Consider the following 16915-nt stretch of genomic DNA (forward strand, 5'->3'; position numbering starts at 1 on the left):
AAAAATAACATAATTGAGAAAAAACTATATTTTACATATGTTTTATTCACTGAATAAAACAAACCCACGATTTCGGACATCTACAAATAATAAAGCTTTGCACACACATTTTATTAATACTAACTTTGAGTTGTTTAATCCACGCACATGCAAGCTAATCCCCTCCGCCAGGGTTTGAAGGATTTTATTTATGTTTAAAGAATATTTTTTTGTACAAAAAATAAATAACTTTTTGGTTGACAAATAATCATTTGAATAATCGTGATTTCAATTATGACTAAAATAATCATGATTATAATTGTTTCTATAATCGAGCAGCCCTATGTAGCGGCACATGAAGCTGCTTGTCATGTTTCTAACTTGTAATGGATCATTCTACATGCGAGTGCACGGATGTGATTACCTGAAATGTGTCTGGGCTTAAAGAGACATTATTTGGGGTGATCCACATATGCTGTGAAAAACTCCTGGTTCAGATGTATCAGAAGTCTCACATACAAAGCCGTCTGCTCTGTGTTGCCAGATACAGCTGATGATTCTGCACATAAACAGGGAAAAATCCTCAAAAAGGCCCATTAAACATCCTCCATCAGACATGATTAATCCCACATGGAAACTTTTGTCTTTTCTCACTGCATTGGTTTTTCTTTACACTGCTGTTACTTTTCATCTTTGGAAACCTGTAATACCATCAGCATGTATCGATGACCTTAGAGTAGCGCTGCACTAGGTTTGATGAAAACACAACATGTTATCACATCAAACAGGGCCGCCCTGTGATACTGGTTTGTCCATGCAGAGGAGCCTGTTGTCTGGCCTTTAAGCAGCCAAAGCAACACAATTTAATACAATGTGATAAAAAAAACCCAGGCCGTTAACATTATTTACATAGTGGGGGGGTTACAAAAAGATTTTTTTTTTTTCACAGTAAGAATTAGAATTCATTTAAGACATTAAATTACACCAAACTAATGTTTTTTTTAATGACATTTAGGGAGATGAAAATGAAATACATACAAAATAAATTGATAAACATGTAAAAAAATAAATAAAAATAAAATTGATATGAAAAATGTAAAAAAAAAAAGAAAATTCACAATAGAAGCTTTTTAAACAAATTAATGAATTTAGGAGGAATGTGCACAGGTGCATGCTAAATAGGTGGAGGCTAAATAACTCATAGTCTGGACTACACCCGGGTGTAGTTTGGACCCGTTTACACCCTGGAGAATAAACTGTCTGAGGCTAAATTAAACCCTGTGTTTAAAATAGCCCAGGTCAGACATACACCTCAGGTGGAAAGTTTGTCCGGGTCACAGGGGCAGATTCCTCAGCAGAGAAGCCCAGTGTGCTGGCTCCCCAGTTAGGGTCCGCATCACTAAGGACTCCCATTTAATCCAACTGTCACTTATTAACAAGATTTCAGGGTTCTTGAACTCCTCGACCTAAGGCAAGACCTGTTCTCCGACCTGGAGTTAACCTTGACTATAATAAACCTAGGGTATATTCTATTCAAGGTCCCTGTAACCCCATGTATTGCATAGAATGGGGGGTGAGTGTGGCCCATTATACGGGGCCTCAGGTGTCACCAGGATGTAATGATTACCTTCTGCAGGTGTTACTGGATCATGAGATACCACACGTCACTTACACCACCAACAACCCAGGGCTGCTACATTCCTTTTAAAGAGTAACTAAACCCCATTCTGCTAAATATACAAATGTGTGTGTGTTTAAAGTAGTGCCATTGATTGATCTAAATCTCAACGTTTTAGTCAATGTATTTCAATTTGGCTTATTTAGTTAGAGTTTAGTTAGCTAGAGTGACTGCCCTCTATGGGTTGAAACCAGGCTATTACAATTTTTGCTATTGCCTGAGAATAAGATCATGTGATGTTTTGGGACTGTCTTAATAAACACTGTAGCCCCGCCCCTTTTATATAAACTAGCACCTGTGGGCTCTACAATCTGTGGTGAGTAGGTTGGATTGAGAGAAGAGTGAATAGAGAAGTATATTGAGTAATGAGTAGCTAGTTAGCATAACATAGCATAGCATAGAAGAGTGAATAGAGAAGTATATTGAGTAATGAGTAGCTAGTTAGCATAACATAGCATAGCATAGAAGAGTGAATAGAGAAGTATATTGAGTAATGAGTAGCTAGTTAGCATAGCATAGCATAGATTGTTCTTTGGAGATTTTATAGTATAGACTGGGCGTGTCTTAACTGCTCCAGGAGCCCCGCCCATAATCAAGGCATTATTTGAGTTTCCCTTCTAGTGGCAGGTCAGGAGAAGGCAGGGGTTTAGTTATTCTTTAAGCAGAAGTTTAGTTTATTTTTGGTCCTTTTTATAGATTTATCATCACCACTTTGATTCACTGAACGTGATCTCAGCTTTAAAGTTTTAAAGTTTGATTAAAATAAATATGAATTACATTTTTTTTTTCTTGTTAGGGTTGCATCTTGTTCTTGAGTCAGACAGGATGAGGATCACGAATCCTATGTCTGTGTCTGTTCATCATTGTTTCCTCTGTGTGTGGTCTGGTCCTCCTCCATCAGTAGCCTCTGCTCTGCCACTGCTGGAGCTCTTTGTTAAAGTCAGACACATTAGCTTTTTCTTCACTGTGCTGCCTTTTTTTCACAAGCTGTTAAGCACCCTGTTAACTCTACCCCCTCCATGCGCTCCTATCAGGACAGCGGAAGTTGCATTGAAAAGGTAGGACGCTGTGACAGCGGCGACCTCATGCACTCGCTTCATCGTGGGATGAACGTCTGTTGTCATCAAATGAACCTGTTTGTGTTTGTGCCATTCATCGACACATCATCTCCTTTTTGTATGACTGGAATGACTTTAGTCCCTATAAATAATAAACACACAAAAAGATTGAGCTTGCGTAACATTTCAATAATAATTTTGCATTTTTCAAACTATTCGTGTTAAATTGTGATGCAGTATTTTGCTACAAGTGTTGCATATTGTTTTTCTGACAGTTAAAATCCATTGATTTCATTCTTTTTGGCTCTGCTTATTCACATCATGTTAAAATTTATGTTAATTATCATTGTCACGTAAAGAGGAGAAAACTGCAACAAGCCCATGGTCCTGTAGCAACAAGAGAAACCACATAGTTGGTGTTTGGTTTTGTATTTCAAAATAAGTGAAGGTCATGTTGTTGTGTTTCTATGGGGCGCCGATTGTAAAGTGGCACATGCTAAAATAAACAGTAACTTTTTGCAACATTTAGCAACTATCCAAAAATATGTCTGAATTTTTTATGTTACTTTTGACCAGATTCACAGCAATATTTGTGAAATTTGTAATTTTTTTCTCTCGTAAAAATATAATATCAATGTAAAATCTAAATCTGAATGTAAAATCTAAATCTGAATGTAAAATCTAAATCTAAATGTTAAATCTAAATAACACGAGTGAAACTAAATATTTAGCTGATATGCAAATTCACTGGAAGTACCAACATTGAAGCTCATTCTGGTGAATTTGCATCTTAGCTAAATATTTAGTTTCACACGTGACATTTAGATTTAACATTTAGATTTAGATTTTACATTTACATTCAACAATGACTTGTATTTTTAGGAGAAAAAATCACAAATTTTACAAGTAAATCTGGTCAAAAGTAACATTTAAAAAAATTCTCATACGTTTTAAACGTGGTTTGTTGCTAAATGCTGTAAAAAGTTGCTGTTTATTTTAGCATGTGCAACGTCAATCGGTGCCCCATATGTTTCCTGTTGCTTTAAGTTAAACAAAAACGTCAGTGGCTGTAACATTGTTTTCTAACTTGCACATTGTTTAGCTTCAGTTTTGTTTTTTGATTTAGAAAATGTATTAATTTGTTTACTGGTTTATTTAACAGGGACAGTGTACATGTAATATCCATTACATTACATTATATCCATACAGAAAATGTACCACATTTAGCCAGAAGGCTATTTTTCATCTGCAGTCCCTGGACATGATATCATATTATTGATGGAGTCTCCATCAATTTACTTTTGGTTAAATATTTTGAAGTTGAAATGCTTGTATTGTCCAGCAGTGCCAGTCTTTTTTTTTTCCTTCTCTTTCTCACCTCTCTTTCATCTCTGAAGGACTTTGCCTTGCTGCCAGAAAAGGACAAGACACTCCTGTTGGAGGGAGGAGTGACTCTCAGCGGAGGACAGAGAGCACGACTTGTCCTTGCCAGGTAAACTAACAACAGGGGCGGAGCCTAGGGGTCGGCAACCTGCGGCTCTTGGGCTATACCTGGTTCATCGGTCTCTCTACTTCTGCGAAGTGGTGGAAATTTCTTGAGAAATTCCCATTCTAAAAGAGGAAACTATCTTTTTCTCTGCATGTCAAAGAGAATTCATCTTACATCATTAAAGGATCTTTGGCAGTAGAGCTACAGTGAAGCCCCGCCCCCTCAGTGACAGCGACATAACTCATGCCATTGAGTATCGACTAGTTTTCTAGTTGCATTTGAATAGAAAACAAATAAGGTTTTTAATAACTTAAAGCTGCAGTGTGTGTTTTTTTTGGTGTCATTTGGTCAAAATTCCGTGATCATCTTGGAGCATATTGTAATCCAAAGTGTTCTGAGTGGACATTGAATCTCTGCTCCTTCTCATGGCTCTGCAAATGAAGTTTTAGAAATACAGGAGCGTGACGCTTGATTTCAGCCAATCAGAGATCTTTCTACCAACAGGGTGATCCATGAGTTGTTTTAAGCATTACTATTGGCTGTTTGAGCTCAAAAGTCAATGCGCGTTCACATTCTGAGAGTAGTCTCCACTTTTGGCACAGCGGTTACACGGTAAAGCAAGAGGAAAAAGTGAAAAAGCCACAGTCTAAACCCACAAATGTGTTTGGGAGGAGCACACTCCGCGGAGGTTTCTCTGATTTGGTATGTGGGGGACTGCGCGCGATCGGCTTTCAGTCCGTATGCAGTCTGCCCCACAAAGCCAGTCAGAGAGAGAGTGATAACAGATGGGATAAATTGCTTATAAACCTAAGATAAACATTATTTAAGGTGGAGAGAACATTTGCAGTCTGGATGTGGAGTCTGTCTGCTCTGATCAGCGGGGCTCGGTGCAGCTGCTTGTGTGTGGAGAGGCTGTGTCTGTGAGTCTCTTACTGTCCTCACAGCAGAGAGTGATATGTGCTTACATGTCTCTAAAACATCAGAAAACTCTCCAATAACACAAGATAAAGTCACTACATTTGATACTAGTCTCTATTAAGAATAAAGTCGCTACGAGCTTTACAGTTGTGCGCGTTTGCACAATCGTTAACAAGAAGACCAGTAAGTTTCGTTCAGGAGGGGAGGGGGAGTGTGGAGCATCTCACTATTCTACATACTGCAGCTTTAGGCATGAAGTATCCAAGCCACTACATGGCCAGATGAGACTTATTTGTTGGTTTGTCTAAAAACATCATCTAATTACCGCAAAGTGACCTATACTCCGGTCTAACATATATGTTGATTGTTGAATACTATGGTAACTAACTGTAAATGCTTAACACTTACTGTTGCATGGATATAAGCCTTTAAGGCTGCTAAGGATGTGTTGTGCCTTCTACAGCCCGAGCAGTGTTTTTATGTCTCTCTTAAATCTCAGTGAATATTACACTGACCTGACACTTCCTGTATTTGTGGCATTATTTACTGCTTATGCACCGTGGCATCAGTTTGTGGCCGGTAATTGCGTGTTTCTCTATAAATTTTTGCTGAAGGTTATACTCATATTCCCATAAAGAACCTGCGACACCTCTTTCACACCCATAGAATGTTCAGTTATTTTTCTTTCATTCTTCCTCTTGCTGTATTTATTTTTTTTCCGTGTGTTTTTGCATGACAGAGCGGTGTATAAGGATGCAGACGTCTACTTGCTGGATGCCCCGTTCACCCACCTGGACATCGTGACAGAGAAAGAGATCTTTGAGAAGTGAGTACCACAACACATTCTTTCAGGGATGGGGAGTGGGGAAGTGTGAGGGTGGCTGGGTGGGGGGGGGGGGGTGGGGGGATCAGGGTCATTGATCGTTGCTTTTCTCTTATGGCTGAGTGAAAAGCCAATTAATCTAAACATACCTCAGATGGGTGATGAACGTTTTCTAACGAAAATTCCCTGACAATATAAAGCAGCAAGAGGGTTAAACCACATTTTAAAGGTTGTCGATGACATGACAAAACATAGAAATATTAATTGTTAATTTAAGTTTTTTTTCAATGAAAAAAGGTGTTGTCTTCAGAATAAAAAGGATCAGACGTTTGATCGCACTAAAAACTTGGCCCTGGTTCTATAACAGAGGATCACCTCATGGAAGAAGAGTACAGTGTATATATATAAATATACATGCATTTTTGTCTTTGCAATAACCCATCCCTAAAGAGCAGTGAGCAGTCACAGTCAAGGTTAAAGGTCTTGCTCAAGGGCCCACAGTGATGGCAGATTTGAACCTGTGACTCTCCTGTTAAAAGTCCACTTCTTTAATTTCTAATTCAGATGGGTTAGGGATGTCAGATATTAGCTTGTACGCTGATACAGCTCTACGCCTAATTTCCAATTTCTGTATCAAGTGATACTGATATCTCTAGCTCTTGGAATGACCAAGATTCAGTGGCGTAAATATTGACGATGCAGTCGGTGCGACTGCACTAGACGCCGTCAGGGGCCCATGAAGGGGGAACAAATTGCAGCTGTGCTAATTTGCCACAGGCCCCTGTTTTTGTGAATGGAATAGCTTAGGGCAGGTTGGTAAGGTTACGCTGAGTAGCTGGCGTTACGTGAGGGGATGAAGTTGATGAGGAGCATCATCACGTTTGGGAAGACCAAAGAAAAAGGCGGTGCGTAAAAGTAAAAAGGAAAGAAAAGGGCAGGATGAGAGGAAGAGAAAAAATACCACAATAAACATGTTTTTAATCAAACACAGGCAAAAGCTATCGGATCCCACTGATGGTTATCTGCAGCTTGCCATCTAGTTCCATAAATGAAGCGACATTGCTGCTACTGCCGTGTCCTGCTTCTCTGGGTGGCCAGAAGGGGATCCTGGAGTAGTTAAGACATCCGCAGTCTATGCTACATAATCTTCATAGAGTAATTTATGCTGTCATGCTAACTACCTACTCAGTCCACAGGTGCTAGTTTTTATTGGAGGAACGGGGCCAACAGTACGGTGTGTGATATAGGAAGCCACCAAAATGTCACAAACTACCATTCTCGGCCAATAGCAAAATTTGATTGTAATAGCTAGATTTCAACCCTAACTTTTTTTTTTACATCAAAATATGCCAAATTCAAATACTTGGACAAAAATGTCAAGAGTTGGACGGTAATCAACAACACTACTTGTACAAACATCTCATACAACTGTGGTTTTTTTTACTATACTCTACAGATGTATCTGCACACTTATGGCCTCCAAGACTCGAATCGTGGTCACAAACAAGTTGGAGCATCTCAAACGAGCCGACAAGATCCTTCTGCTGCACAACGGGGATTGTTACTTCTACGGGACCTTTTTTGAGCTGCAGTCCCAGCGGCCAGACTTCAGCTCACTCCTGCTAGGACTTGAAGCGTACGACAATATTAAAGCAGAGCGGCGCAGCTCCATTCTAACAGAAACCCTCCGAAGGGTCTCAATCGATGAAACCGCTGGTTTCCGAAGCCCAGAACCAAACCGCCAGTCGTTCTGCCATTCGCCACCTTCAATCATTAACTCTGGGACTCCAAGCTCTGCGGTTAACGACTGCCACCCAGAAAAACGCAAACATTCCCTCATCCTCAATCCTCTGGCAGCCGCTCGCAAGTTTTCTTTTATCGGGAATTCTCAGACAAACTCAAACCCACTTCAATCCACTACCATCGATGATGGGGTTCGAGAACTGTCAGAGAGAAGGTTCTCTGTTGTGCCGGAGGATGATCAAGTGGAGGAGGTGCTCCCCAGGAGTAATCTGTACCATCACGGCTTGCAACATCTCAACGGGCAGCGACGCCAGTCCGTGCTGGCATTTATCACTAATGCTCAGGATCAGGAACGAAGGGAGATGATTCAGTCGTCCTTCAGAAAAAAGCTGTCCATCACGCCGCAGTGCGACCTGGCCTCTGAGTTGGACATCTACGCTCGCCGCTTGTCAAAGGATAGTGTCTATGACATCAGTGAGGAGGTGGATGAAGAAGACATGGAGGTAGATCATGGACACGATTGATCAGAACAATAGAAACAAGGAAATATGATTATTCAGACAAATTTAGTGCAACTGAAAAAATAGCTGGTGTTCTTTTCCAGCACTGTTTTGCCGATGATCGTGGGAACGTGTTTGAAACCACCTCATGGAGCACTTACCTACGTTACATAACTACCAACCGGAGCTTAGTCTACGTCCTCATTTTCATCTTCTTAGTCTTTGCCATTGAGGTATACCCACCCCATTACTCTCCCATTAGTTGTTGGTTGGGTTTGTGAAATGCATTAGCATAAAGCGTGTTTTTCTTCTATCAAAAGGTGGCTGGGTCAGTCATTGGCATTTTCCTCATTACAGAGTAAGTACCATGTAAAGTATAAGAAAATAATCATTTCTGAAAGATTTGTACTTTAAGTGTTCTTAAATAACCTTCATCCTTAACATCTCCAACAACAGAAAGTGTTTACAATGTATTTTAAAGTTTTCTTCACTAGTGATGCCCCAATATGGATTTGTGTCCAACCGATACAATAATTGATTCAAAGATCAGGGGGGGTGGGGTCTGATCTGAAATGCTGGTCTGATTACATCTCTCTTGAAACCCTAAAATGTATTTGTGTCTATTTAAAAAAAAAAAAAAAAGACGGAAAATGACTCTCTATGAACAAAATTGTTTAAAGGTTATGAACGAAATAGTGTAAAGATGAATGCGTGATTAGCGCTGTTAACAGAAAGAAGAACCAATATCTTTGTTACGGTTACTGTTAAGGACCCGAATCCAAACTGGGCCATCACTGTGGGATGTTGAGCAAGTTTGATTTTTTGTGTTTAAACAAACAGGTTAGAGGAAAAGTTAGAGATTAGGTCTGTTGTGTGTGCAGTATCTCAGAAATAAACCCACTGTGTGTTTTCTATGATTCTGCCCTTTGCCTGCTTTCACCAGTACAATTTGGAGGGACGGTGCAAACCCATCGTCACCCAACTATATTGACGAGCAGCAACAAAATGCCTCGTCCACGCCAGTCCACCTGGCAGTGATCGTCACACCTACCAGCGCTTACTACATCATCTACATCTTTGTGGCGACATCGGAGAGCGTACTGGCTTTGGGTTTCTTTAGGGGTCTCCCTTTAGTGCACACTTTACTCACCGTATCCAAAAGACTGCATGAGCAGATGTTCAGCGCTGTGTTACGTGCACCCATGGCCGTGCTCAATACCATGAAAACAGGTGCTTGACTTCTCATTTAAGCCTTTTCTTTTTGACTTTGACTCAAGTAAATGTGGGCCTTTTTTATTACCGTGGAAAACAACAAATAGGATGTAGTGTTTAGATGTACTTTGGTGTAAGTTAAACTACTGGTTAGCCTTCTTGAATTAAATAAAAAGTGCATGCTTGATTGTATTTTCAAGTTTGACACCTCTTAACATATACAATGTTATCTGATCATCCTGCAGGTCGCATCATGAACAGATTCACCAAAGACATGGCCACAATAGATGACATGCTCCCGCTGGTGTTGTTTGACCTCATACAGGTAGATATTATAGTACAATAAACATGATATTTGTGACGCGCCATTGACGCACCATGCAAAAACCAGGAATAACTTCAGATGAGAGAAATGGTGAAAAAGGGGGAAAAAAAACCCTTCATTTTGTGAGAAAATTTTATTTTTATTTTTTTTATATATGCTAGTTGAAGTTTTAAAGACAGCACTACATGCTTCAAACTAGAGTATTGAAGGTTTTTAAACAGTAAACTTTGTGTTAGCTTGTTTTAGTGCAGAATCCCACAGCTGCAACTTACCGATTTTCTTTGGTTATCCCCACACTCTTATGGTTTTTAGCCAATAAACTGCACGTGGAAGTAAAACACATGGCAACTTAAGCATCTATTCTGATTATGAGTCCGACTAATGCTGCTTTATGAAGTGTGTGTGCAGCAGCAGTTTAAGTCATATAACTTAATCCAGCTGTTTCAAACACTCACCAGAGCTGCTCAGTCGCTTCCCTTGTCTTCCTCATCTCTTCTAGCCACAGAAATAGTACATTTAGGATGATAGTCCATTGTTTTTCCCTACCGCTGCATCACATTGAGTCACAAACAACACGTCAGCTCATACGATAAAGGCAATACGAGCAGAATTTGTAAATCTGTAAATAACAAAAAAATGCCCCCTGGCCGACATGTTTCTGTTTTTTTTCGCAAGAAGCTCTTCTGTGTCTAAAAAGAACCATTCATTGTGTATGATGCAGGTATTGTAAGATTAACTAGGATCTAATTATAATTCCCTTGTTCTCTGGCACAGCTGACGTTAATTGTCGCCGGAGCGATCTTCACTGTGTCCATCATACGCCCGTACATCTTCATCGCCGCCATCCCATTGGCTTTAATCTTTGTAGTGCTCAGGAAGTACTTCCTACGAACCGGACAGCAACTCAAACTGCTCGAGGCTGAAGGTATTTCCTTACAATGGTAACAAAGGCTTGATTTGTTTATCACAATAACCTGATACATAAAATGTCCAAAGATGTGGTCTTTATTTGGACCAGGAATATTTAAGGCTGAAATAATTTGTGGTTTGAGAAACTTATATTTTTGTGCATATAACATTAAACAATCCCTTCATCAATAAATGGCTCCATGCAACTCTGATGAGACATTAATGAGTAGGCCTTGCATTGCTCGGCATTGAAAAAGGGTGTTTGGATCTTGGTAGACTGATCGTCTTATGGTTGAGGTTGGGCTTGTTTCATTGAGTGGATTAACTTTCCCTTCCAAACGTCTCCAATAACGCTAGAAAAAGTCACAAAGTGGGCAATACTTTGTTTACCACCGAATAAAGAGAGAGGATTGGCAGCATCTTAACATTTGGTACAGTTCAGGGGTGGACTGGTCATCTGGCATCCCGGGCATCATCTCGGTGGACCATCAACCTGAAGTGGGCAGGTGCGGTCCGCGATGGTTTTTTTTTTTTTATGAGCGAGTGGAGGCAGACATGGCAACGCGTGGCCAACAATGGTCCAAAGGTGGCAAAAACATGGCAAGAAAAGAGTGAAAAGTGACTAAAATGAGCCAAAAGCAGTCAAGAGTGGCCAAAAAATGAGCAAATAAAGATGAACCAGGTTAAATAGGCAAAATGTGGTAACAAATAGTGAAAAACGGCAAAAATGTGGACCAAAAAGAGGCAAAATGTAGGGTAAAAAAGAAACAAGTGGTATTTATTGGGCAAAAGTTAGCTCATTTGGATGAAAAGCGCCCAAAAAGTTCAAGGACAACTTGCTAAAACTGACAAAAAATAGGAAAGAGTATTTTTTCCTAGAAGGTAGCCAAAGTCTGAAAAAAGTGTCAGGCAAAAATGGGACAAAATGAGTATCAAAATGGCCAAAGGAAATAGTTAAAAGGGGGTGAAAAATGTTCCCCCTTTTAAGGTTTTCTGAGGGAATAATAATTAGAATTAAGGCATAAAGAGCCACATGTTGAGCATCACTGACTTATTAACAGCTTCTACATGGTGTCTCTGATATTGTATTGGGCTGGTCTGGATAGAAATGTTTTTTTCTGAAAAAAGAAATAATGTAATTTTGATGCATAAGAAAAGCTGGAAAAGAATCAAAGTTTTAAAGGGTTCAAAAGTGTTAAAGACAGGACAATAAACCAGCAGAAAAGATGGCAGGAAGAGGGGGCAGACGATACAGTCATCTGAGCTGGTGGCGTCGCACCGAGAAATAAAAACATCAGGTCTGCTCAGAGAATTTGAAAACAGGTCAGTGGACTGTTGACGAAAATCCAAGAGTATTCTCCGGGCTTTCCTGCTCTGCCCTCGGTTCAGCCTCTGAGTGTGTGTGTGTGTGTGTGTGTTTGGGTGATGACAGCCGAGGTGTTTCCGGAGTTGCTGGAAGCATGTTGGTGTCCGAGAGATGAGCTGAGCTGGGATTTCCTCCTGCTCCATCCTGATGTCGCTCCGAGCCTCACGCCAGACCAAAGACCACAGTGAGAATGATGTGAAGACTGCGTATTAGTCAGCATAGCTCTGTTTGTGTTACTCCATCATATCCATTTAAATACAAGTCTCAGCTGATGCTATACATTCCAATGAAACAAGTATTTTCCTGTTTTCTGAATTCATTGTGTATAGGACAGTTCAGACCTATGATCACATTTCCATTTTTAATGGATATTAATCACACTGACAGCTAACGTAAATGTGGTTATCTGGCAACCCCCTGCATCAACGGATGAGCAAAAAGCTCTCCACAGAAACCACCACTTTAAGACAAAAACACAAATGGACACTAATCCTTATTGGAAACAGTCCCTTCAGCTTAATGGCACGTTCAAAGCACTGCGCATCCCGTGCCTCCTGCTTGGCACGTTTTGAAGCTTTTTTTGCGTGGCCGGCGCTGTGTGTTTTTAGATTTTGAGCTTTTGACGTGCGTCCGGCGCCTCCAACGCAGCCGACGCTGGAATTGGGATTGTTGAACTTTTGGAGCATATCGTGGCACGTCGACCAATCAGGAGCTTTCCCCAACCGTGACGTATTCAGAACAATGAAGGAGAAAAAAAAAAAAGAAACACTAACCGAAGGCAGAGACAGATGGACAGGCTCTTCTGCTGGAATAGAGTGCCCGTAGTTGTGTCCTGATAGGGGATGCGAGGGCTGATGCTGGTCAGCAGGTCGTCAAACTGGGCACAGGAGAGGCGGAAGTAGTGCTGAAAGTGACTCTCGTCCGAGCGTGAATCCAGAAACGGCGCAGAGGCACAAATAAAGCCAAGCCACTCTCTGGATAATGTAGAGCCGATGAACGGGAGTCGGAGGCGGCGTGTTCAGCAAGGAACTCCAAACTTTATTCTCCATTCAGCCACACTTCTCTATAACCTCTAACATCACAGTGCACACACAGAGTCACACCAAAATACATCTGACCGGAAACATCGCCTTCAACACAATAATGTTCCACCACTTCACACTCACTGGGTGAATTATGAACGTAACTGATCGCCACAATATCATCCATTGTATGAACACCACCGGCAACAGAGAAGCCCCTCCCTTCCCCAATTTGTTTGGACGCGTGTCCAGAGCTTCTTCGACGCTGGTGACAAATGTCTGATTCAATGAGCACTGAGCGACTAACTACGGCCGTGAGGCACGATTTTGACACTCGAAATGCGTTTGGTGTGAACGTACCACAACAGAGAGTCCTCTGTCAGTGCGCCAGCAGAATCAGCTAATCTGAGTGGTACCAACAAACCAGCGTCAACCACTAATCAAATGGATCACATGGCCAGTCTCCCAGCAATCAAAATCTGAGTACTAACAAAGAACCATACCAGACAAAGCATCCCGGACAAGCCCCCACTAGTCATGACTCGAAAGGGAGACAAGACCAAACAGTTCAAAGCATCTTTATTGTTTAATTAAGCCAAAAAAATGTGTATATCAGTAGAGTCAGTAGTGTAAATGTGCATGAGTGACAATGTTGTGAGTGTTGGAAGGTGTAAACCAAGCTAACCAAGCTAACATAACCACATCAAACCAAGGTTGGTTTGTACCTACTGTATGTGGAGGCTGGAGCAGAGAGTGAGTGAAGGAGTCTGGGAGCTGAAGTACCCTCAGCACACTGGGCCCAGGTGTCTATCAGCAGGCTGGAACACTGAGCAATCAGCACATGATGCCATGGGCATCACATTACCATTTAAAAAATATGTAAATCAAGGTAACCAATAGATAGGAAACAAATTAGATGTTAGTTATTAGTTTTTAGTGATTTTACAGCTGATTTAGGACCCGTTATCATGAGAGATGCTAACAGAAAGCTAACACAAGAGGAAGGTTAACTTTTATTAGGTTATTTATTTCAGGCTTAGTAATTGCGATTAATTGTAATTCAACTTTAGTCGTTGAGAATGTAATTGTAATTGACTTTCTGAGGATAAAATTTTTTTTAAAATAATAATAATAATTTAAATAAATAAAATAAATAAATATTTTTTATGAAACCTTACAATAACACTGGCCCTATTGATAGACCAGTGGGTTTTTGTAAAACTATAGTAATGTCCTCAATTGGTGTTGTTTCTCCTGCAGCCCGAAGCCCCATCTTCTCCCACCTCATCACCTCCCTGAAAGGCCTGTGGACCATCCGGGCATTTGGGCGTCAGACCTACTTTGAGATGCTCTTCCATAAAGCTCTGAACACTCACACAGCGACATGGTTTCATTACCTGGCCACGCTGCGCTGGTTTCTGTTCCGCTGCGACATGATCTTTGTTCTGTTCTTCACCGCCGCTGCCTTTATCGCTGTGGGCACAAACCGTAAGTCATTTAGTTTTTTCACTGCAGCTTGGGCTTGAAGCCATTTCTAGTGTACACGCAGACACACACAGACACACACATGGTGGAGGAGGAGGAGGAGGAGGAGGAGCGCTTGGCTGTTACCCTGGAGATGATGGCTTCTTCTGCACGAGGGACGACCACAGTGTTCCAGAGTCGGGCAAGCCACCTATGAGAAAACCAGCTCCAGGGTCAGACCGTGATTCACCATAGATTTATTTTATTTACACCTCAACTGTGCCACACGTTGGCCCTTACACACACACACACACACACACGCACACACACACACACACACACACACACACACACACACACACACACACACACACACACACACACACACACACACACACACACACACACACACACACACACACACACACGTAATGTATGTTGGCCCTCAAACACACGTACGTTGGCCCGTGCCCGTACACACACACACACACACACACACACACACACACACACACACACACACACACACACACACACACACACACACACACACACACACACACACACACACACACAGCTGTTGGATGCAAATCAAAGGATCATTTCACAGCTAGTTTGTCTCTAATGAGGTTATAGAGCCCTGACTTGACAGAAGTCATAACGTGTGTGTGTGTGTGTGTGTGTGTGTGTGCGTGTGTGTGTGTGTGTGTGTGTGTGTGTGTGTCTGCTCTGTAGAGGACAAACCAGGGGAAATCGGCATCATTGTGGCCCTGGCCATGCTCATCCTGGGGACTTTCCAATGGGCTGTCATCACCAGTATCACAGTAGATGGACTGGTATGTGACACACGCACGCACGCACAAATAAATTCCTATCTTTTTGTGGGGACAATGTCATTGTTACCTAAAGTTGAATAAACAAATAGTCTGGCATTGAAACTGCAGCTTTACAATGTTATCAAACATAATGATTTTTCTTGTGTCACAGTCTGTCCTTTCTTTTCACTTTCTCCTCCTGTTCCAGGGTTGGGGCCATTTATAATTGTAATCGGGTAATTGATAATTAATTACAATTATGGTGTAATTATAATTGTAGTTGTAATGTAAAAAGCCTGTTGCTGCCGTAACCGTTATTAAATTGTAATTGAGTTTAGATAATTTCCTTTGTAATTGTAATTGCAATGAAAATTCTATGAAACTTGTCAATTATAATTTAATGCTAAACTAGGGAACCATGTTACAGTTCTATGTACAGTTTTACACATACGTAGTTAACAATTATTAAAATATTTTTCATATCAAGCTTTCCCACATTTTACTATTTAAAAAAAAATGAAATCTAGAGCTACACTGACACAAAAAGAGCTCTGACACCCACACCAAAAATATTAAAACCTATACTTTCATTGATTAGGGAGCCTAACAAGGTAAACAATAGATGGGAAAGAAATCAGATGATAGATATTTGAATCACTTTATTATAGGGAGAATATAAAAAGAGAGGGCAGTGTTACACCTAGGTGGGGGGAAGGGAACAGGGAAGAGGGAGTCAGGGTAGGAAATGGAAAGGGTGGGAAGAAGTGACTGCTTTATAGTGAGAGTGAGCTGTGATGTTATAGTTGTGCATATTGTGTTGTGTAATCAGTTCAGCCAGTCTGGTGACAAGTGTAGAGCTTAGGTATAATGGTGGTGGTCGTGAACAGAGGGAAGGATTGAGTGGTTATACCTAAAATTGGTATTTGGGATCAACGTGTCTAAGGGTAAGCCCAGTACGAGTTTATCCCACAGCCCAAGACATGCCAGTGCAAGAACCGCTTCTGCAAACCAAGCGCTGCCCTAGGCCCGAGCGGGGGCCAAGGAGCCCCAGGCCACCCCCCACAATCGAGCAGCCCACCAGACGCCCCAGAGATCCCAAGCCGAGAGGCAGCCACCGCCCCCCACATACACACCCGAGAAAGCCCCAAGGAGCCGAGGACCCATCCAGCCACCGACCCCAACCCCCAACCCCAAGGCCCCTCACCAACACCCACCCCCTCACCCCCACCCACGCTCCAGCACCAAACCCCCCAAGGGGAGGGCCCAGAAAGCCAGCGGAGGAGCAAAAGCCGACGACCAGAGCCACGCCGAACAGGCAGCCAGCGGGCGCCTGAAAACGTAATCGTAATTGACCCCAACCCTGGCCTGTTCCTTCTGTCTCCTACTACTCATGTATTGGTACGATGTGCTCTAGGTTTCCCTAGTTTTTTGCCTAAATGCTCCTTGTACGTCTGCAGTACCTGAGTTAACTCACTGCCTGTCAGCCGTGATCCACCTGCTTTGGATGTTTATAATGGTTGGACAATGACATTACATTCTGCCTGAAATGAAATAAAACAAAAAATAGTTTCACATGCAGTGCCCTCATATCTTACACATTTTCTTAAAATTTCC

General features: G+C 41.5%; 1 protein-coding gene across 1 annotated transcript in view; it reads left to right on the forward strand.

Moving 5' to 3' along the window:
* cftr (CF transmembrane conductance regulator) overlaps positions 1-16915 on the forward strand; it is a 49319-nt gene that overhangs the window by 21607 nt on the left and 10797 nt on the right. Inside the window, exons 12-21 of the mRNA XM_028449134.1 lie at positions 4113-4207; positions 5862-5948; positions 7402-8191; positions 8293-8421; positions 8509-8546; positions 9132-9418; positions 9646-9725; positions 10500-10650; positions 14283-14510; positions 15222-15322. Of these exons, the coding sequence (XP_028304935.1) occupies positions 4113-4207; positions 5862-5948; positions 7402-8191; positions 8293-8421; positions 8509-8546; positions 9132-9418; positions 9646-9725; positions 10500-10650; positions 14283-14510; positions 15222-15322 (1986 nt within the window). The remainder of the gene's footprint in view (positions 1-4112; positions 4208-5861; positions 5949-7401; positions 8192-8292; positions 8422-8508; positions 8547-9131; positions 9419-9645; positions 9726-10499; positions 10651-14282; positions 14511-15221; positions 15323-16915) is intronic.

The sequence above is a fragment of the Gouania willdenowi genome, chromosome 6 (genome assembly GCF_900634775.1).
Source record: "Gouania willdenowi chromosome 6, fGouWil2.1, whole genome shotgun sequence".
In the NCBI taxonomy this organism is placed as follows: Eukaryota; Metazoa; Chordata; class Actinopteri; order Blenniiformes; family Gobiesocidae; genus Gouania; species Gouania willdenowi.